General features: G+C 39.1%; 1 protein-coding gene across 1 annotated transcript in view; it reads left to right on the plus strand.

Annotated features, from left to right (window-relative positions):
* Window positions 1-2,487: 2,487 nt before the first annotated feature.
* The window catches only part of PGR (progesterone receptor), a 32,015-nt gene continuing 12,072 nt past the window's right edge, over window positions 2,488-22,430 (plus strand). The window contains exons 1-3 of the mRNA XM_030945195.1: window positions 2,488-3,966; window positions 5,273-5,424; window positions 15,608-15,724. Of these exons, the coding sequence (XP_030801055.1) occupies window positions 2,792-3,966; window positions 5,273-5,424; window positions 15,608-15,724 (1,444 nt within the window). The 5' untranslated portion in view covers window positions 2,488-2,791. The remainder of the gene's footprint in view (window positions 3,967-5,272; window positions 5,425-15,607; window positions 15,725-22,430) is intronic.

The following is a 22,430-nucleotide window of genomic DNA, read 5'->3' on the forward strand; positions in this document are numbered from 1 at the left end:
TGAAGATGAGTCCACTCACTTAGGTCCAATGAATTTCTTAAGATTATAGAACCCCAAATATTTTCCTTATGCAATGAAAACTCAGCACAATTGCTGTTGCCATTAAAGATTTGAGTATATTTGTCAGGTCATAAAAATGAAATTAGGAAGAACAGCAGAAAACCTGGACAATATTTAAATGCTAACATTTAGAAAAATAATGCAAGTAGTAATTATTTATATTTCTGGTAAATATGTAGGTGTTTACAGTCTCAGAGCCTTGTTAGCGTAGAATTTTAATGGACAAGTCATGAGCAGCAGTGAGTGGAAACTGCTCAGTGCTGCTTTCTTTTCAGGACCCTCTATTCAGGCCATCTGTGGCTCTTTACCTCTCCTAGTCCAGAAGCAGTAGGAAGGGGGGAAGTCACTGTAAGGAAACATGTCTTTGGAGCACACTTTTGTAAAGATGCAGGCCATGAATGCTGAGTGCATATGGGGAAGTGGAAATGAGAAAGCAAGGCAGTGGCAATAAAAAGGCATGACAACCAGCTGTCTAAGCATGCAATATCAGGGGAAAACCAAAACAAGCATGGAGATGAACAGTACTGGAGATGAACTTCTCTCTCCTCTGAGAAAAGACAAGTTTGGGAGAAATGTTGTAGCATGTAAAACAGAAACTCATTAGTCATTGAAGCACTTCACATAATTTTAATGTCATGTCATTACAGAACTGGATAGTGCCTCTTAAATAATTCTTTTAACATTGGTTCTACTGATAGATTTTGTGAAAACATCTTCAGCTCCTGGTACTTGCTGGCCAAACAGTTCTTTCCCACGCAACATCAAGAGAGTGAAACACTGCTGTTCAAGAAATATTCCTACACTCAATAAGTGTACTCGAAAGTGCATCATTCTGTTGAGCCTCCTAAATGTCTGTACAAGTGCCCACAATAACATCTGAGTTTTAAAATGCCACTAATTATCATACTGCCACAATTCTTTTGAATACCAAAAAAATAAAGATTTTCTTCTGTTTATTCTTAAAGGAATAAAAAAGCAGAGTCCCAAAGCAGTCTATAAGCCAGTAGTGTTTTGACAAGAATAACTAGAAAGTACACACCACATTGAATAAGGTTTGTGTGAAGCTGCTGCTTCTATAAACTTGCCTTATATGATTTAATAAAACTAAAATAATTTTCAACAGTTACGTTTATCTCCCTGAGAAGCTGTCCTTTTCAGTCAGAAGATGTTTCGAAAGTAAAACAAAAGCAACTATTTTGTGGTGATCATAGGGTTTTTTTGTTTTTTGTTTTTTTGTTGTTGTTGTTGTTTGTTTGTTTGTTTTGGTTTTGGTTTTTTTTGAAAGAAAGATGCTTCCTTTCAAAAAGGCATGTTACACCTACAGGGCATAACCAAGGATTTAGCAGCACACTTTACTTATCCAAAAATATACTGATTCTGCTTGAAGTCAGGAGGACTACTCCTGCACCAATTTATTCTCTGTATCTTTCAACTTAAATTTCTTTCTTCAGATTTCTATATAATGAAAAGTATACTAAAGGTTGCATTGGTTTTTTGGGGATTTTTCCCCCACATTAGTAGCTGTCTTATTGAGTGGAGTGGGTCTGCCACAAAGCCAGCATTTTACACAAAATGCCAGCAATTAGCTGGTGACAACTAACCTGGGCTGAATTGCAACCTCTACATGCAGGCTGGCCAGCCAGTCCTTATAAAATGTCCTCTCATTTCCCTAACAAAGAAATTAAAATTTAGAAGCAATGAATGCTCCACTTTCCAAATCTTTTGCCGAAAAGACGTTGTGATTCTTGGTGTAAAGGATGCTTTGACGTCCTGTAATGGCACATAAAGAACTTTACAATGCTTTGGTTTTCTTGCTAATGGAAAACGGATCTTCTATCAGGAGGGGTTTTGGAACAGATCGTAATCACGAAAAACTACATTGAACTTCTGAAGGGGACAGTGAAAAACAGACAAAAGGGAGTCGTCGCTGCAGATATGTAAAGCTTGTCTTTCTGCTCTCCTAAGCAGCGACCTACCCAGAGGCTTGTGCCCTCTGCTTAGCGCAGAGCCGCACTTCTCGGGATGGTGAAGCGAGAGGACGGAGCAGCGGCACAAGAGGTGGGGGGAAAGGAATGAGAAGACAGGGAGATGGTCAGAAGCCAAAAAGCGCTGACCTAAGGCACAGGGCGCCGGATGCGATGGGAAAGGGATGCGGGCACGGCGAGCGATGGGAGGAGGACAGGCGGAGCGGAGGAGGAGCCGATGGAAGTGCCGCTGGAAGAGCAGCGGTTCCCAGAAGCAGCGCGGAGCGCTGGGACCGGGAGGCGGCAGCCCGCGCCCCGAAGCGCAGACCCTCGGTAAGGGACGGGGCTGGACGCGAGGAGGGGCGGGGAGGGAGGGACGGGCGAGGGGCGTGGAGCCCGCGGCCAGCCCGCCCGGGCAGTGGGAAACACGCGGGGGACGAGCGGAGCGCGGAGTCAGCCTGTCCGCCGCCGCCGGAGCCTGGCAGGCACCCTCCTTTCCTGCACGCCTCCCGCACACGCTCCCATCGTTTTTCCTCTCCAGGCTGCACTGCCCCCGGCTCCGAGTCACCCCCGTCCCGGCGACGGGGGCCGGGACAGAGCCGTCCCCCCGAGAGCAGCGCCATGTGAGCAGGAGCCGCGCTACCGACGCCGCGGGCACGTCCCAGATGTAAGTAGCCGTCCGGCTGCTCGCACCCCGCCGCTGCCCGGCTGCCCGCGCTCTGTCGCTGCCGGAGACTCGCCGGCGTCCTTCGCTGCCCCGGGCCAGCATGACCGAGGTGAAAGCCAAGGAGCCCAGAGCGCCTCCGCCTGCCACAGACGGGGCGGTCCTGCTGCAGGGTCAGCCTGGCCGTGATCCCTTCCGCGAGGAAGTGGAGTCCGTCGACATCTCCCTGGACGGACTGCTTTACCCCAAGAGCAGCGACGAGGAGGAGGACGAAGAGGAGGAGGAGGAGGAGGAAGGGGAGGAGGAGGAGGAAGAGGCGCAGCAGCAGCAGCATCTGGGGCGGGAGGACGCCCAGGACTCCCTCTGTTACCAGCCAGGGAGCGGCTCTCTCTCGGTCAAGGACTCCCTGGACACCGTCCTGGACACCTTCCTGGCGCCTGCGGCTCATGCCAGCTCCACCGTGGCCGCGGCGCCCTGGTCCTTCTTCGAGGCGGAGGAGGCGCCCGACGGCCCGATGAGCAGCGGCGCCTCGCAGAAGGCGGCCGAAGCCGCCCCGGGGGCGCCGGGCCCCTCGCAGCCCCCGCCTCGGCCCGCCGCGCTCTGGCCGCCCGGCGACGCCCTGGTCCCCGCCGCTAAAGCGCGGCCGGCGGGGCCGGGCTCCGGCGCGGAATGTCCCGCCGCGGCGCCCAGGGGCGACGTCCCCGGTGTCGGGGCGCTGCCCGGCGGGTCCCGGGCGGGGGACCCGGGGCAGGAATACCTGCACGTGCCGCTGCTGCCGCTCAACTCGGCCTTCCTGGCCTCGCGCACGCGGCAGCTGCTGGACGGGGCGGAGTACGAGGGCGGCGCGGTGCCGCGCTGCTCGCCCCCCGCCCCGGAGCTGCCGGCCTACGGCTTCCCGCCGCCCGACGCCAAGGACGGGCCCTACAACTACGGCGACATCCAGCCCGTCATGAAGATCAAGGAGGAGGGTCTCGGCCTCGCCGCCCGCTACCCGGGCGGCAGGGCCACCCCCGCGGCGGGCTGCCACGACTACCCGCAGGCTCCGCGGGCCGGGCAGGAGCCCTCGCTGGAGTGCGTCCTCTACAAGGCGGAGCCCACCCTGCTGGCCGGCGCCTACGGGCCCGCGGCGCCGCCCGACAGCCTGCCCTCCACCTCGGCCGCGCCGCCGGGGCTCTACCCGGCCCTGGGGCTGAACGGGCACCAGCCGCTGGGCTTCCCGGCCGCCGTGCTCAAGGAGGGCCTGCCCCAGCTCTGCCCGCCCTACCTCGGCTACGCGCGGTAAGGCGGCGGCGGCGGGGCGCTCGCTGAGGGACGGGACCGGGGGGTCGCGCTGCGCGGCGGGAGAGCTCCGCGCCTCATCCTCCTCATCCTCCTCATCCTCCTCCTTCTCCGGAGGGGCGGGCGGGCGTGCCTCGCGGTGGGCGCCTCGGGGGGGTGTTAAGGGGATGCTGAAGGAAGGACAAAGTTTCTCTCGGCGGGGGCCTTTTTGGGCTTTTAGGTAGTGGCAGCAGCCCCGTTCGCGTTCCCCGCGCTGCCTGAGCACGCCGCGGTGTCCCGGCTCCGCCGCTGGCACCTCGCGGCTTTGGGCACGGTGACGCCCCAGGGATGTTGGTTTGTTATCGCAGTGGGACTTCAGGGCCACCCCATGCCCGAGCCACTGCCCGGCCCCGGGACCGCGTGCTGGTTTCTAGCTTGTCCTCACTTTCAGCGATACCGTGTTCATCAATACCTAAATATTTTCCAAAATAGTTACCAAAAAAGAAGAACCAAAAAAAGTCCAAAAAAAACCCAAAAAACTAAACAAACAACCAAAAAACCCCCCACCAAAACAAAACAAAACAAAAAAAATCCCAAAAAACCAAAAACCCAACACCACAAAAAGCAGTTGATTTCACACAAAAAAGAAAAACTGAAACACTTGTATATTGATTTGCTTGAATGAAATGGTGTACTATCATGCTGAGATCTGTATTACTTACAAGTAGATGCAACAAAAGGTACATGCAATGTTGCTGTTCCAATGGATATCTTTCTTTTAGTAAATGCAGTGCTTACCTAGATTAGTCTGCCTTGGAGACAAATATCATTGATATCCCCATCAGACTTAGTTTTTGCTGAGAACGCTGCAGCTGAATGGGGGGTGAAAAACTGATTATTAAAGATTTTTTTAGTTGAAATGAAATTTCATGTTTCCCATGTGAAAGAGGCCTTTGAAATTCAATTGTCATCTGTGTGATTCTGTCTCTGTACAGGGAAAAAAAATCATCAGTATGACTCCACTCACAAGAGTTGTTGATCTGAGGAAGATGAACATTTTAACAGTGTCCTAGATGGTACCTTTTTTGCTAAGTGGTTTAAAATATAACTTTCTGCTTTTTTTTTTTGCAATGCTTTCCTATATTACCATAGTAGAGACAAACCATTAAGCAGAAAGGCAATCATACTTTAGTTTTTTCATGTCCTTCTGTATCTTGACTACAAATTTTAAAATGAAGTTTTTAATATCAAACTCCTTAATACAGGTAAGTAGTTACCTGCACAAAGCTAGATCTTTCATTTCTTTTTAATTCTTCTTCTTCTCAAGGCCAGATACGGAAACCAGCCAAAGTTCTCAGTTCAGTTTCGAATCACTACCCCAGAAGATTTGTCTCATCTGCGGTGATGAGGCTTCAGGTTGCCACTATGGAGTACTTACCTGTGGAAGTTGTAAAGTCTTCTTTAAAAGGGCAATGGAAGGTACTATGAGATGCCATTGTTCCTAATTATCTGAAATATATCTTCTAGACACTAGGGCATACTGTTTATTTATTGCTCGTTTTTATAAATATTGTCACTGCAGTGAATTTCTTTGTTGTTTTATCAACAGTGGATATTGACAAAGTTCTTCCTTAATTGTTTTTTTCTAGTATTATTTGTTTTACTTTACTGTTTTGCTACTTATTATTTACTGTTTATCAGTTAATCTTTCCAGATAAGCAGAATTAAATAAAAAATTTGTGCATTATACAACTTGTTTTGAAAAGTATAAATAGTGTTCAAAGGAAAATATTCTGGGTATGAACTCATGATAGGCAAATAAGAATTGTTTATGGCTTTGTTCTCTTTTTGAAAATAAGAAATTTTTCTTGCTTTCAAGTTGCAAAGTTTTGGCTTCCTGGAAGTTATGGAGGTATTTAAAATTTCACTGAGCCTATTCAAGTCATAATAACAATAAATGTGTTTGACTTGTTCCAAATACTTGTTAAATTGCAAAGTCAAACTGCAAGTTTAATGAAACAGTAGCAATATCTAGGTTTAATTTTTCATTTTGGATTCTTTTATATGCCTTGTCCACTGAGATTTTGAATACAAATACAAGCGCAGACTGTTTTATATGGTTCAACAGGTAAAGCAGTAAAACAAATCTTTCTGCTTTTTAGGCTTTGTCTCCCGTTTTGATTTTTATCTGATCCTGCCAGAACTAGGATATTCAAATTTCTGTTCCATGTATTTAACAAAACCATTGTTCTAATGCATAGGATTCCTTAAAATAAAAACCCTGCATCCTGTATTTTCTTGTGATACGTAGTTTTTCCTGCTTTAAAGATTTATCTCTCTCCAAATGAAAAAGGGAATTTTGGAAACGTAAAAGCTTAGCATAATAATATAATTAGATTTTTTGTTTCACTGTGCAGTTACATTCTACTTTAAGCATATGCTCATGTTCTTCCTTAACATTAAATACTTGCAAAGTGGTCTTGGTGGTCTAAATGAACTTTTGAGCCAGTGCCACATTTCTCCAATGCATTCAATGGGTTTCATGAGAAAATTACTAGAAATATTTGTGTTAGGCTGCAAAGCTCTTAAGTCACTTGCAGGAATACATTTAAGTTTCACTGCATCTGCTAGTTGGTCTCCTGGTTTGCCTTTGCATTTTTTTGCTATGTTTTTCTCAATTGGCCAAATATTTTTTTTAAAAGTCGGGGAGCTGAAGTCTTAATACTAAGCGTAGTGTCATTTATGAGTACTGTATTCTAAAATAAATTTTATTTTTGCTTTTTACCTATAATGTTGTAATAATTTCTTTGAATTTTATTCTGTCAATTTTAGATTTAATCTCTTTTCTAATTTAGTACTCAGTTCTGTTTGCAGTAGATGGACCTGCTCAAAAACATATTACATTTTTGTTCAGCAGAATTATTTTAACAAAAAATGTTAAGAAGGAATAACTTGATACAGGAAACATCTTAAAATTGTTTTCACAGACTGTTCAAAGTCTATATTGGCAGAGTCTTACCAGGTTAAGAATATAGAGTTATTTAGAGACAAATGAGAGGTCAATGCAGTTACGTAAACAAAAGTCTTAGGTTTTGCATGGCACCTTCATAATTTTAATTTTTAAATGAATCCACAGACTGGGATTCTGTTGAGGAAGTGTGTTTGGGTTTTCTAGTAAGGGTTTTTAAAGAATGTTCAAGAATGTGCATCAGAAACCTGACTGTAATCAGAAAAGATACAGGTTATTGAGTTTGATGGGAAGCGCAATGCCAAACAATGAGCAGTGTAGGCATTGGCAAAATGAGCAAATAGAGTTGTACCTGTTTTTGTGTAGAAAGTGCAAGACTACAGGGGGCTCCTTAGAGATAGGCTGTTGGACTTCTTATTTTCATTGCAGTATACTATATAATTATCAGCACTAAACCAATCCTATTTATTGACAGATATTTGATTTTCTATGGACTTTAAATACTTAAAAAAAATTTAATATCTGAAATAATGGTAGGAAATTGCTCCTCTGTAAAAAGACACAAAGTATTTGTATTTTAAATGAAGTAGAAAATAGTGTTTAAAATTCTCACTGGCAATCATATAAATTTGAAACATATTTCTTCCATGAAATGTCCCCCTGTCCATAATTTCTCTGAGCATAAATGCGTTACTTATTTTTTTAAATTTTTAGTGCTACTACAGACGTGGGATTTTTAATAATAATTCATGAAAATAAAATGTTAAATTTTGTGAGTAAAAATTCCTGGTCAAAACTCTACTTGTCATGTAATTTCCATACAGTACTGATCTTTATGAGAAATTAAAACATGATTGGAAATAGCTGGCTTTTGCTATTTCATGGATTTTCTCTATCTCAAGAGGTTTTTTTGTATGTTATGAGGTTTTGTGCATAGGTAAAAAAAGTACTTAATATAGTAGCTTTACATTTGTTGGAAAAGGCTTATTTTCTATTTTAATTATTTATGTAATCTGAGATACATTTGCTGTTTCAGATCAAACAGCCTATTTTTTTTTTGTAATTTTTTTCACAGAAACTGTTCTATTTATAAACCATTTATTTTACCTTCCCTGGTGTGAGGACAATACTTTATTGGTTAAATACATCCATTAGAATAAAATGAACTGCTTTGTTATCCAGAAAACAATTTTTTTTCCATATCTAGTTTTTTGAAATAAAACCAGATTATTTAAATTATTATGACTTAACAATGATTTAAAACTGTATTTACTAATTATGATTTAGTAACACATTTGAATGTAACTAATACATACATATACAACTTAATGAGGGGTCAGAGTTATGTGAGAATCACAAGGATTACTTAGAATGCTTCTTGGCACTGAATTCTAAAATATATATGCATTGTAGATACTTTCTGTCTTTTGGGTTCCTGGTTCCCGATATGTTCCCCAAAAGGCTGTAGTTAATGTAATAAACATATATTTCTCAAGGCAAAATCTTGAAGCAGGTTAAACAAAAATGCAAGTCCTTTCTTTGGGAATGTGTAGTATAGCAGATATGTAAAAAAGTTAGTACTGCAAGTGAGGAAGAGAAAGGGGACAAAGATACTGGGTTGGTTTTACTTAGGAAACATTTATCTGCATTTAGAGGTTGTACATTTTCTGCTGGACTCCTACAAATAACTTTTAGTCTGTAGATTCACTTAATGTACAAAGAAATGACAAGGCTTTTAAAAAATACTTTAAAGATCTCCTTTGAGTATAATGAAAACAAAGAAAGTTACAGCTATTCATACTCAGTAAAGAAATTTGAAGAGACAAAGTTGAATTCATTGTGCTGATGGGGTAGTGCTGTTCCTGTCAGTGAAATGAGTGTGATGAGGATTTTGGAGATAAAATTAAAAAAATAAATCAGAAATAATATTCAAAATGCTTTCAAATATGTAGAATTACTATATTTGTAAGATAATTTGCTCTTGATGACCAGGTGTTATTTAACTGCTACCAATATATCTCATTCATGGTAATAAAAAGTAGAGGAGAATATTTCTAACAGGCATTAGGAGAATGAAGATTAAGGGGCAAACTTTTACTTTTTGATGACTAAATTGCCAAACCGTCATTTGTGATGTCTTATAAAGATTTCATAAAGTGAAATGACGCAGGGCACCTATGATCAAAATGCTTGTGGAACACCACAATGAGATGTTTCTCCCTTGAGAGGAGCCCAGTGTTCAAAATTTTGGGATTCTGGAACTGTTGCTAACACAGAGTTTCTTGGTAGCCTGCATTATTGCCTTCTTGTTGAAAGTGTCGCTTTTGCAGTAGTTTTACTAATGAAAATTTTGAATTACCCAAATCCTGCAAAAAAATTCAAGTGCTGTTTTTCCTATAATAAAGCCTCTTCTTATTTTTCTTCTCTATTTATATTTGCACTTTGCTTATATTGTTGATATCTAAGGAAAGGTAGTTGCCCAAACCCAGAGTGTGAGACCAACATGAATACATGATATTGCAGCAGATCTGTCAGAAACTGGCTCTTGGTTTGTTTAAATACCTGGGAATGTGTTACAAACTTGATCAAGTGATTGTAGAACATTTGTCTAGTTTTAGTATGTATTTTAAGATCAGGGTAACTCTGACCTTAAACTCTGTTGCATCAATGGCATCAGGGAACAAGCTCAAGCGCATGCAGCAGATAACATTTAACTGACCACGTGTGAACTTTCCTTCTATCTGAGATCTGAATTTGGTAAACTGGCAGAAAGTAAGATTTTCATGAGAGTTTTCACTGTCTGTATATGGAGAGGTTCTGTGGAGTGTCTGATGATGAGCTACATCTACACAGTAAGAAGTTTGATCATGACTTCAACCAAACTTTCTGATAAAGTTTATCTGACCTTCTCAGTGTTATGATAAGCAGTTTTGTGATGCCATTGTGATTCACTATATTCATAGTGCAATACTGTGCATAAGGAAAAGTGTTTGTCCAAACAGTTATGCTTTTCCATAGCTAAAGGATCTAAAATGGTACAGCATGCCAAGTATTAAAAAAATGCCAACCACTAGTGGAAAATCCTCTTTGAAAAGAGAGAAATAATAGTGTAGACACCCTTTTAGCTGTAAACTTGATGAAGCAGGTGTTAAAAGTTCCTTTTTCTCCCAGCTCTGAAGGGTTTTCTAATTCTTAATCTAACTTTCTAGTCTGGATCTTGGGATCAGAATTTGGTACAGCATATACCAGTATCACCTGATGGTGATAAAAAGTGTTCATGAAGTACAAAACATGCAAACACACAAAGCATACACATGGCAAGTTGAGAAATAAAAATGCTTTTCACTCAATATAACAGATTTGATGTTATTGGAGTATTCAAGATGTACAAACTAGCAGAATTTTGATAGATATCTACATTTTAGAATCTAATTAATCAACTAGAATCAAATTAATCTAAGGTGTATCAACAAGAGGCAGCAATATCTGGGTGTTTTGCATATTACTTTTTTCTTCCACCTTTATTTCTCATATAGTGGATGACCCTGTCCCACTGGTTCATTTGTAGGACAAGTCAAGGAATTTAAGAGAATATGCATGAAAAAATTTATCATGGTAATGTGCTATGATAATTCCACTAAAATAAGAGTGATAGGATGACTGAAATGGAAATACAGAGTCTTGTCTTGATAGAAGAATATAACAGGGATCAAAAGGAGAACAACTGATACTTTAGTGCTGTATACCTCTGAAATAGTTGGTGTGTTTTTAAAGTAGGTTTTGTGTTCAAATCCCATGTTTTATATTTGTAAGAAACAGACCTCCAGTTGACAAATATGCTGACACTTCCATCATTTTACATATTTATATCCCTGAGGTAGTTAATTACTTAAAAATTATGACCAGGGAACAAATGTGACACAATGCCATAAAAAAAACTGGAAGTAGTGATTTGCAGATGCTACCATATTCTGAAAGGGTATTAGCTGTGGGAAGTTTTTAATGTTATCAGTCAAAAATTTAGATCCCAAAACCTTATACATTTCAAGGTGTTGCAGTGGTAAACAGCCTAGGCAAACCAGTTGTTTCATACTGCAAATCAATATGAAACAATATTCCTAATTTTGCCGTTCGTTATAGTTTCCAAAAATTATGAGTTAATCTTGTTTCATTGTTTTTTCTTTTTCTTGTTGGAAATGATGGAACAGACAGGGAAATGTAAAAAAGATTAAAAAACAGGATTGTAGCTTTTGACTCTGTACAGAAGTGAGTGAAAACAAGGTAGCTACATTTAATTGTTCTGTTTTGTAGATATTATTTAAAAATTATACTCTCTTTGGAGAAGTGATTTTGGAAGGACAAACAATATCACAACAAAAGGCAGGAAGATTTTGAGATCACTTTACAAGAGGAGGAAAGAGTCAGTCAATGATGTTATAAACAATTATTTTTATTGCTTTCACTATGAAACAGATTATTATGAAGAAAGAAATTTTTCGTTGTTTCAGTTAGATTCCAGGATGGAACATATTCACAAGTTCTTCTGTTTTCTTCTGTTTTCCACTCTTTGTCCCCTTTGGTCCACTGAATCCTTAATTCTTTGCTGAGGAGCAGACTTGCATCAATAGCAGGTCTTTCTTTACACCAATATAGGCTACAGAGTGGAAGTCGCAACACCTACTTAAGAACTAGAAGTGACAATTTTACTTCAGTGGGCCAAGAGGGAAATCAAGTCTTTATCAAAAGATTATGCATGGTAAAGTCCATGATGGATGTAGGTTTTGGTTAAGTAGTTGGAGTCAGAAGTCTCACTTCAGGGACTTTTTCTATTTTTATAGAAAACACACAGAAATAAAATCAATTATAAATTAAAACCCCAACAGCACTATCTGAAGTGTGTGGAATCTTGGAGACTAATAGCATGGGATGGCATACAGGGACATGGAGACTGTGTAGTGTAGATTCCTAGTTCTTCACAACTTTAAAAAAAACCCACATGATGAGAGGTAAATTCAATCCGCACTTGCTGTTTTGCACTTTGAAACAGTGCAAATAGAAGAGTGTTATATTTAGATCTGGGCTAAATTCTATATAATTTTACTTCCCATTTTACCAAGGATGAGCTATGCCAGACTGCCTAGCTATGGAAAACCTGTCTTGTCAGAGCATGTTCAGGGTAAGGATTACCCTGTATTTACTCTGACAAGTCAGGTTTTCCACAAGCTAGGGACTAGCCTGGTCTGTTGTCTTAGCTTCCAGAAGAAGCTAAGAGATTTTTACTCAAAAGCTACATCTGCACCATTATCTTTTGTTTAGGTGCACAGGTGAACTTATTTTCCATTTTTTAAATTTTAAACCCATGTTTATTGTCAGCTTCCACAATTCCATTGTGGTTTTTGTTTTGTTTTTGTTTGGTTTTTTACCTATTGATTTAATTGGAACTTTTTCAAAGGTTTATAAGATGTAAAACATACTTTTAGAAAATTATTGAGCAAAACCTTGAGGTGAGCCTTCAGGAAGCAAAGAGTTGACATTGGGAGACATTTGGCAGTAAAATAATTTGCAAAGAGATGCAATAGATGTCTGCAAGCTTTAGACAGAAATCTATAAGTAAAACACCATGAGGTGTTCTGCCAAGGTTGATGGTTTTATACAAAACCACTGGCAGTTAATAGAAATACAGGGAGGCAAAATCACATTTGAGAGAGAGAAAAAAAAGTGAGATAGTACTCTTCTTTCAGCTATGAGGAACTGGGAGTTTGCAAGTGTTTTGCTTCTGTGCAGGGTGGCAGCAGTACAGCACAGATGCACTTACCCAAATAACTGATTGCTGTGTCTGATACTCCAGGTGCAGATAAAGTTTTATTTTTTCCATATTTTGTACATCTACAAAGTGTCTGCAACTCTTGAGTTTACTGGAGTGACTGTAAGTGACTTACAGCATGTCAGTGAGCTAAGTTAATAGTGCAGTTTGTAAAGACACTGTATGTGCTACTTTCACCACTGGATTGAAAACCTCCCACTATAGCAGTAGTTATTACAGGACTTAAAACTGTGTTTGCCTGCTTACATTAGAACTTGCAGCTTTGCTAACACTAATGGGTTTTGATGGAAGTTTAAAAAAACACTATCCTACAAGAATCAGGAACATTTAAGTGACAGATAAAATTGTCTCTGTTTTCTCCATCAAGCTGGTCATGAGCCAATACATTGAGAGTAACCCTCAATGTGCACTTTCAAAAAACAGTGCAAAGTAAACATGCATAGGAAACTTAACATTAGGTGAAGTTTTTGAAGGTGTGGCAATTGCCAGAAAGTTCCCAGGTTCATATTTTTGTGAGAAATGCTAATAGAAAGCTTTTCCTTCAAACTTGTGCACTAGTGACTATAATACTATCTTTTTTTTTCCTGAATATTTTGTTTGCTTGTATGTTTTGTTTTTTGTTTTCCTTGTTATAATGACAGTGGTCATAGACAAGATACTGACTATCAAGCTACCAATTGAATGGTGATTTTATCTTGATGGAGGTTTTGGATACTTCATTAGTGCATGCATTTGGTATAACTGCAGTTCTCAAGTATGGAAGGCAATTAGTTCAAACCTAGATGATCCTGAAGACTGAACTGTTGCAAACACATTTTCAAATACATATTTTATCATCCCAGGAAAACCTTCCAATCATTGTCATCTAACTAAATATTGTCCAGAAATTTTGAAATTAGGCAAATATCTGGCATGTATTCATTTCTTACACAATCTCTCCTTCAGATGGCTGCTGTCCCTGAAATATTAATGTCAAGCAAGTAACAGTTTCTCAGAACCCAGCTTTGCACAATGGCAGAAGTGATTTCAAATGGGAACATTTACTCAGATTTATCTATTGAGATGAAATCTACACAGATCACTGCAATTAAAAACAAAATTCTTTACTGATGAAACTGAAAACTGCCAAACAATTGAAACTTATATGTTTTCCAAAAAAGTTATAGCTGAATCAGAAAGAGTGGAATACACTTTGGGACAGAAGGTATCAGGGAGAGATGGGGTAGAGATGAGTGGAATGGAAAACTCACATGAAGGTGTAAGTCAGGTACAGGATATGACTGTGGTTTCTTAAAAGGCTTGAAAAGAAGGAAGATGTTAACAGTAAGCATCAAGAAGTGCCTGAGTTTTGTCACCATGATCTCCTGAGAGAGTTGGGTTGGCAGCATTTTGACTTCTAAGCAAATTTTACTGTGCCTAAATTCTAGTAATAGGTTTCATTTCTGACCTGATATACATTGGGCAGAGACACTGCTTAATCCTGTCTAATCTGAAACTTCAGAACATATGAACATGGAAGCGTACTTTTAATAACTGTGATTCAATTATGATTTGTTTTGTGAATGTGAAAAATGTTGTTCAGCCTTAGATTTATAATAAGCAGGGTAAGGTTTATATGGAGTCAGACCATCTTGTGAAGAATTAACAAATTCCCTAGAAAAGGGGTCCAGAAGAAATCTCTTTTCAGGGGACAAAAGAAAACCCCCAAAACAAGAAAAGCACAAAGAAAACTTTTAACTATGCTTAAGCATTCCTTTGTAAATTAGCTGTGCATTAAAGCACTAGAATGCCATGGAGCTGAGATAATACTCATGGATTCTAATTAAACTAATGGAGTTTTAAAATTCTTGCTGCTTATCAAAAGACTGAATGCTTTTTGTAGCTTATAAAGGCAAATAAATACAAGGAAAAACTGCAAGTAATCCCAAGGAAAAATTGTTCAAAGTGTTTTGCTTACTGGTCCACTGCCAATAGCAAGATGGATTTTTATTCATTTGTCTGCTTTTGGTAATGTTTCCTGTGAGGAGGAGTCCAGAATTGGAATTAATGAGACAAAGTAGATGAGAATTTCTTCTGATTAAAACATTACTAAGGTCATTTTTGTTGCCAGGCATTGTCTGTGGAAATGGTTTTTGTTTACCTGTAGTTTTAAAGAAAAAAATAAAAAGAAGAAATTGTTATGAAAAGGAATTTCAGACAATTGGGTTTCTTTCACTAAAATTAAGAAGTAAGCTGTTTATCTTTTAAAATGGTAGCACAGAAGCAAATGCAAAATTAAGCAATAAACTAAGCTAGTCTAAACCACAGAGTTACAATCCCCTTCTATTTGTCCTTTTTGGCTGTGTTGGCTGCACCGGGTCAGCTGGTAGTTCAGCAAGTTTATTACAGAACTGCTTGCCCATCAGAGGTCATTTGCTTTGCTTAAAGGTTGTTTTTTTTACACTACCCCAACTTCTTCATTCTGTTTGCTGTCAGAAACTCCACATCAATCCAAGCAAAATGTACTTAAGTTCTTTGAAAATAGGATTGATAACTTCACAGAAAAATAAGTTTTAAAGAAACAATTGGTCTGTCTTCGTGCTTGATTTACTTAAGAAATACTGTTAGTACAATAATTTAAGCAGTTCATGCTGACTTCTAATTATTTTGGAATTTCATAGATGAAGAGTTTTGCCCTTAAACAGACCAAATAAATCATTATATTCAAATAGTAACAGTATTGGTCAAAGGTCAGCATAAAATGAAGGAGTTCTTTAATGGTTCAAGTACATGTTTTTCAATCTTCAGTTATTTTTGCTACATTTATACACAGAAATAATTTTTTCATGTTAGAAAACATGTTATTCACACAGTTTTTCTTTTTCCTGCAGGGCAGCACAACTATTTATGTGCTGGAAGAAATGACTGCATAGTCGATAAAATCCGTAGGAAGAACTGCCCAGCATGTCGCTTGAGGAAGTGCTGTCAGGCTGGTATGGTCCTGGGAGGTGAGCTGTTTTTCAAGCGGATTTATAAAAATAGGCAGATAGTACATTACCTTCAGTCTGTTGAGGTTAAACAACAGTACTTTGATACTGTAAAAGGAAAACCACATTCAAATATTATTTTTGGAAGAATTACCTAATGCTTTATACTTTCTTAGAATTTTTCTTAAGTGAATTTGGAAACCCTGACAAAACACCTTTCTGTACTTTGTATACTTACATTCATTTTCTTGAAGGGAAAGGAATTATGTCTTAGGTATATTTGTTAATAATTTTGGATCAGGTAGTTTTGTATAGGTAAAAAATATGTAGACTGAAATTGACACTAGAATCAGGAATCAGTACTGTGCTCTTCTGATTCAGGTTATACTCTTCATCATTGCTTTGAGTACATGTCAACAAAATTGTATCCTTCTGTTCCACCAGTGGTTGCACCAATACTGCAGGCTTTGCGTATTAGGTGCTAGGAAATCCCATCTTTGTATTAGTTCTTTCTGTAACAGATTTGGGGTTGTTTTTTTTTATGTATCATTAAATGAAATCGAGCACTGTGCCTTTGAAAACCTACAGGGAGAAAATGGTGTATGATTAGGTAGTCACATGGCAGGTTTTGATGTGCTTACAGGCAGGAATTATGCTTATTTTTGCTGGTTTTTTTTCCCCTATTTTGTGTCAGCACAAAGCTTGGAAATACGTGGCCAAGACTATAAGAAAATGGACATATTAAAGTGATAGAAAGAATATGTTCCTAAAGAGAGTTTAAAAAAAAGGTGGGGGGGAAGGACAAAAACCTGCTTTATTTCCAATTTAATATGTTTTTGCCCATCAAAGCCCTCTGTCTGTCTCTCTCCCCTGCTCAACCCTACATTCCCTCCCCCATATTTAAGTATTGTTTTTAATCCCTGAAGGAAGAACTAGCACTATATCCTGTACATCATTTCATTATCTTGCTGATCAGCATTCCTTGATAATGTAAAACATACATATAGTTTTCAGACTGATAGTTTGCACAGCTGTATGTTTCCAGCTCCTGTAAGCTGAATGCCAGCCCCATGGAGCTGGGGTATTCTGCACACATGGCCCTTGTGTCATTCTTACGTGGTCAGTCAGTGCCACGTCTCAGTTAAAAAAATAAATGGAGCTGACAAGCACACTGGGCTGACGGGAGAGGGACAAAAGGAGAACATGTCCTTTGGATCCTTCTCAGATTGAAGTAGTGTTTTAAAACTGGAGTAGCAGTGCAGTAGGGAAACAGTATTACTACAAAGGCAGAGCCTAAAGCCTTCTTTGCCTAACTTTGGAGGAGGAGGAAACCAGGAAGGCAGAGGTCCTGAGTAGGCTGTGAAAAATGCAGAGTAAGAATGAAGACGCAGGAAGAGGAATTGGCAAATGTAGTGCCTGCCTTTTAAAATTTGGGAGAACGTGCAAGGTTTGATCAATTTGACCTCTTAAAATATATACCTGTCTAAGGCAGGTGGCTTAGACTGGATGATCTTCAGATGCCTTCCAATCCAAACCATTTTTTTATTCTAATGGGTGTAAATTAATACAGATAAAAATTCATTCCTGACTGTAAATTTTGCATAGTTAGGAGTTTGATTATGCTCTAACCGAAATTATTATTTATGATAACCTGGATAACACCAATAACTAAACTTTATGTGTTTCAACATCACAGGTAGCAGTTTCAACAAGCAGAAGAGTGCGAGATGACTCACTGTCATTGTGTAGTCCTTTTGCTTCAGCATTGTTCTGCATAGTAATGCTACATAGGAAAAGTCGCCAGCAGGCTTGACCTAATTCTACACTTTTTGTGCATTTATGGATGCTAGTTTCTCTAGTGTTTTTTAATATATACATTTTTCTCTGGGTGTAGGTGCTAGGAACAGAAAAAGTTGGACACTTTTGCCAGCAATATTGATCAGATGGTATGTCCTCATTAGTGTGTTCTCATAGTAAGATGTTCCATCCTCCTACAAAACTTGAGGATAAAGATGCTCTGACTTTTATTTCATTACTATCATGAATGAAGAGAGTAAAATCTTCATCTTTCTTATCACATTTTCAGATCACCTTTTTTTCTCAGGTATTACAAAGCAAGCGTAAATATTTTCTTTGTATTTAATGCTAGATTTTTGTACCTAGCCAGTTTGTTGTGTTGCTTAGTTTCTTCTAAGTATACCTAATCAAAGCTGTCTTCCATTTTTTGAGAAGCCTGTGCAGTCTAGTTTCTCTGGTTCTTAGAGAGGCATTGCATTTCATCAGATCTCTGCCCTGATATCCCCACCTACACCATCTTCCGTAAAGGAGTAATCTGGCAGCAAATAGAAAGCAGAAGAGAATAGTTGGGCAATGGAAAAAAGGAAATACTGAGTGGAGCTGTGACTGTGGCACCTCTATTTTTTTTTTTGTCAGCTGCTTCAGGTTAAGTGTCTGAGGTGCTCTTAGTGATGCCAACAGTTCTGGGGGGATTAGGAAGCTAATTGTTCTATGTGGGCTGAAATGGAGTGCTTAGTACTGAAAGAAGAAGAAAAGACAAATGTAGACCAAAAATTAGGAAAACCAGAGTCAAATTATACTCTTTGTAAATGATGTTTTAAAATTCAAGCTGCAAACAAAATCTGAAGATAGGCTGTTAACTATATACTTTTTCTATGGTTATATTGTTGCCCTTCTTGCTTTTGCTCATCTGACATTTCTTACAATTCCTTTGTTGTCACATGAGCAAAATTTCCTACCCATGACTTGATGTGCTGATCAACACAATATGATTCATATATGGAGTGTTACAGGGCTTAGGTAATTTTCCCAAAGACATCAGTGATCAAAGGGCTGGGAAGCCTGCCATGCAAGGAAAGGGTAAACATGAGCCCGCAGTATGCCCAGGTGGCCAAGAAGGCCAATGACACCCTGGCCTGTATCAAGAATGGTGTTACAACCAGGATTAGGGCAGTGATTGATTGTCCCTCTGTACTCAGCACTGCTGAGGCCACACCTTGAGTGCTGTGTCCCGCTCGGGGCCCCTCTCTACAAGAAAGACATTGAGGAGTGTGTCCAGGGAAGGGCAACAGAGCTGTGGAAGGGTCTGGAGCATAAATTCTATGATGAGCAGCTGAGGGAGCCAGGGTTGTTTGGCTGGGAGAAAAGAGGTTCAGGAGGGACCTTCTTACTCTTTACAACTCCCTGAAAGGAGGTTGTAGCAAGATAGGGGTCAGCATCTTCTCCCAGGGATCATGTGGCAGTATGAGAGGACATAGCCTCAAGCTGTGCCGAGGGAGATTCAGCTTGGCCATCAGGAGCAAATTTTTCACAGATAGAGTTTTTAAACTTTGGAATGGGCTGCCCAGATAGGTGGTGGTTTCACCATCCCTGGAAGTGTTTGAAGAAAGGCTGGACATGGCACTTAGCGCTCTAGTTGACAAGGTGGTGGTGCATAGAAGTTTGGACTTGATGGTCTTGGAGGTCTTTTCCAAGCTAAAAGATTCTGTGCTTCTCTGATTCTGTGAACTGAGTTTGTTCAGCCGTGAGAAAAGAAGGCCTAGGGGACACCTTATCTCTGGTTTCCACTATTTAAGGGTGACTGCAAAGAAGATGGAAACTCCCTTTTTACAAACAGTCACATGGGAAAGGCAAGGGATAATGAGTACAAGTTACTCCTAGGGAGATTCTGATTAGACACCAGAGGAAAATATTCTACAATGGGAAAAATCAGCCATTGGCATTATCGCCCCAGATAAGTGGTGGACTCATCACTGTTGAACACTTTCAAGATTCATCTGGACAAGGTGCTGGGTCATCTTGTCTAACTGTGCTTTTGCCAAGGAAGGTTGGACTGGATAGTCCTTGAGGTTCTTCCCACCCTGAAATTCTGTGATTCTGTGATAAAAGCCCATATGCAAATTTCCAATTTTTGGAATAAAGTACATGCTTAGAGACATCCTTGAATATTTTAAATGAATTGGAATTGGCGATACTTTAAATGTCTTCTTGTGTTTACAACCTATATAGATCAAGATTTTTTGTGCATTTGTTATTTCTGCCATTTAGAACTTACATAGAGATATTTTTGTTCTTTTACCTCTGATACTTAGTTTCTTATTGCTGGCCTTGAGTTAAATACAGACTTACTATATTACTTAATTAACATGAGAAACACTGAATTTTTACAGGATATTAATGATAAGCTTCCAAAAATTACTATATTAATTAAATTAAACTTAGTTCTTAGGAAAGTACACCTATCTTCCATTGAATGGCAACTATATAGATAAAAGTGTAATATTTTATTATGTGGACAACAGTTCCATTTTTCAACCCTAAATTCAAAGCAATATCGAACCCCTGAAATATTTTGAAAGAAATTTTAAATCAGTAGTAAGTAAATTATAGAATAGCAACCAATAGCTTCAATAATTTATTTCCCTATATGGACTGTTTCGTCTTTCTTAATCAGTAGAAGGAAAGTATCAATAAAAACATGCATTTCACAGTACTGTATTTGTCATTTTCTTTGGAAGTGTTAATTTTCTTTGGGCTTTATAACCTCATAACTTGAGTCATTAATCTATCCCCTTTCTAATCTTAAACCTAATAGGACAGCAGGTAGCTGGATCAGGTCCTGGAATAAACAAGTACTCAACTCTTTTATTTATTATGAGTGAATCTGTAATTTCTTCAGGCTGATTATCACGGATTCCTTGTTCAGCTGTATTGCTAAATTACTGTGTCATTCATTGTTTCAATCAGCTTTCAGTCCGCAGTGCAGTGATTACATGCAGAAAAAGGTGAATTAATTTTCCAGGTAATATTTTCTGAGGTAGGATCAAAGGGTTTATTAAAACCAAGATGTGTTCCTTCTGTTTTGCTGCTTTCTCTATGTTGTATACACCCTCCTAAGGTGTAGATGGCTTCTTTTTCTACACAAAAAGCAAGAGCATAGTGACCTTAAAGTAAGGGCTATTGTGTTCTTTCAAGAATAATACATCATTGATACTTTTCACCTCATTACAGGGTAAGAAGAAGGGTAGTGAGATGTTAAACTTCTGCTAGAAACCCAGCCCTTTTATTATAAATTGTCTACCATCAGTAGTGTCTAATTGTCTGTATGATTCTGTATACCTAGTTAAAAATATTAAAATACAGAATTATTACAGTAAGGAGAAAATCATAATATATTTGATGGTGGGATTAAACAGATTTTTTTCAAGGTTTTCTAGGTACATGTAGAACACAAACGCTATAAACACTATTTATAGTAATCAAGGGTAGGGGAACAGTGAGTATGAAGAAACTGCTTGAGTGGTTAGCTGTCTTAAAGTGAAGTAATGAAAATGTTACAAAAAAAGTGTGTGCTAAATATGCACAGACATATAGTATTAAGAAGTATATATTATAGTATTAAGAAAAAGTAGTTGTCAGAGTCAATTGATATTATTTACCCATTATGGGACTAAGGGGAGACATTTACTTATCTTACAGCAAAACTTACCTGCTTTATAAACAGCAAATTAAAAACTAAGCTATTGTCAAATCTCCATTGTTTTCCTTATGTCCTTTAGAGTTTTTATTAATTTGACGTGGTCTCCTTTGTTGTAGATGGGAAAGTTTGCTGTGAGTTATTAATAGTCACCTCTCTTGTAGATAGGTAACAAGTGGAGTTGTTTTACTGAAGGCTGTTAAGCAACATAATTAGCAATAAACAGACGAGCAGTTCTGCAAACCAGTGTGACATTAATTCTGATACATTTAGTCACTTGGAAACATGGGTACTTATTAACTACTAACATTTCCATGTGATAACTATTCTGTTTGGTTTCTTTCTTTACTTGTTCTCTGAACTGTAAAAGTATCTGAAGCCATTATTTCTGAAAATACCTGAAATCATTATTTATGAACTATCAAATGCCTTGTTACTTCTGTTTTCCTTCATGCCTACACAATACTTAGTGGGAAATTCTCAGCAAGTTTATGACTATGTATAGGTTTGTTATTATAAAAATTGACTCTAGGTCTTTCAGCATAATTAATTGTCTATTTTTTGTGGGTTTTTGTTTTGCTTTTTTTTCCTTGGTTCAGCTGTAACATAAGATGCAACTTTGTGTTTGATTCTTTACTAACAAATCTCTAATTAGAAATATTTTTATTCTTACCACAAGTGATAAATGAGCATATGATTGTTGTGGCACTTGATACTAATCTAATTAAACCTGCAGTTAAGTTAGTGGAAATATGACCCCTGAATGTCATTGCATGATGAGTGTTACTGTTTTTGCCATCACTCGTGTGTCTATTTCTGTCCCCCTGTCATGTAAATCAGACCATAAGTCAGTATTTTTATTACATTTTTTGACCTTTTTTTCCCTAAGACAAACTTGTTTGGCAGAACTAAAGATCTAGCAGGGTTTTCATCACCTATGAGGATCTATTTAAAGCAAGTATGTTCCATGTAGTCACCTCTGCATGGATTTGCCTTTTTATTGAAACTGGTAATATGATACTGAGGATTATTGTCTTTGAGCCTCTGAAGGTTTGGTTTTCTGTGTCTGTAGGGTGCACTGCCAGGCTGTTTCCATGAAAGAAATTTGAAGAATTGCTACCTAAACCTATATTTCTATAGTCATACTACATGTGTCTGTGCTTATTTTGGGAAGGCAGTTCAGCTATTAATTTGTTTCAGTTAGTGTTGTTCATGCCACTGCAGTATGGAAGT

Source organism: Camarhynchus parvulus, chromosome 1 (genome assembly GCF_901933205.1).
Source record: "Camarhynchus parvulus chromosome 1, STF_HiC, whole genome shotgun sequence".
Lineage (NCBI taxonomy): Eukaryota > Metazoa > Chordata > Aves > Passeriformes > Thraupidae > Camarhynchus > Camarhynchus parvulus.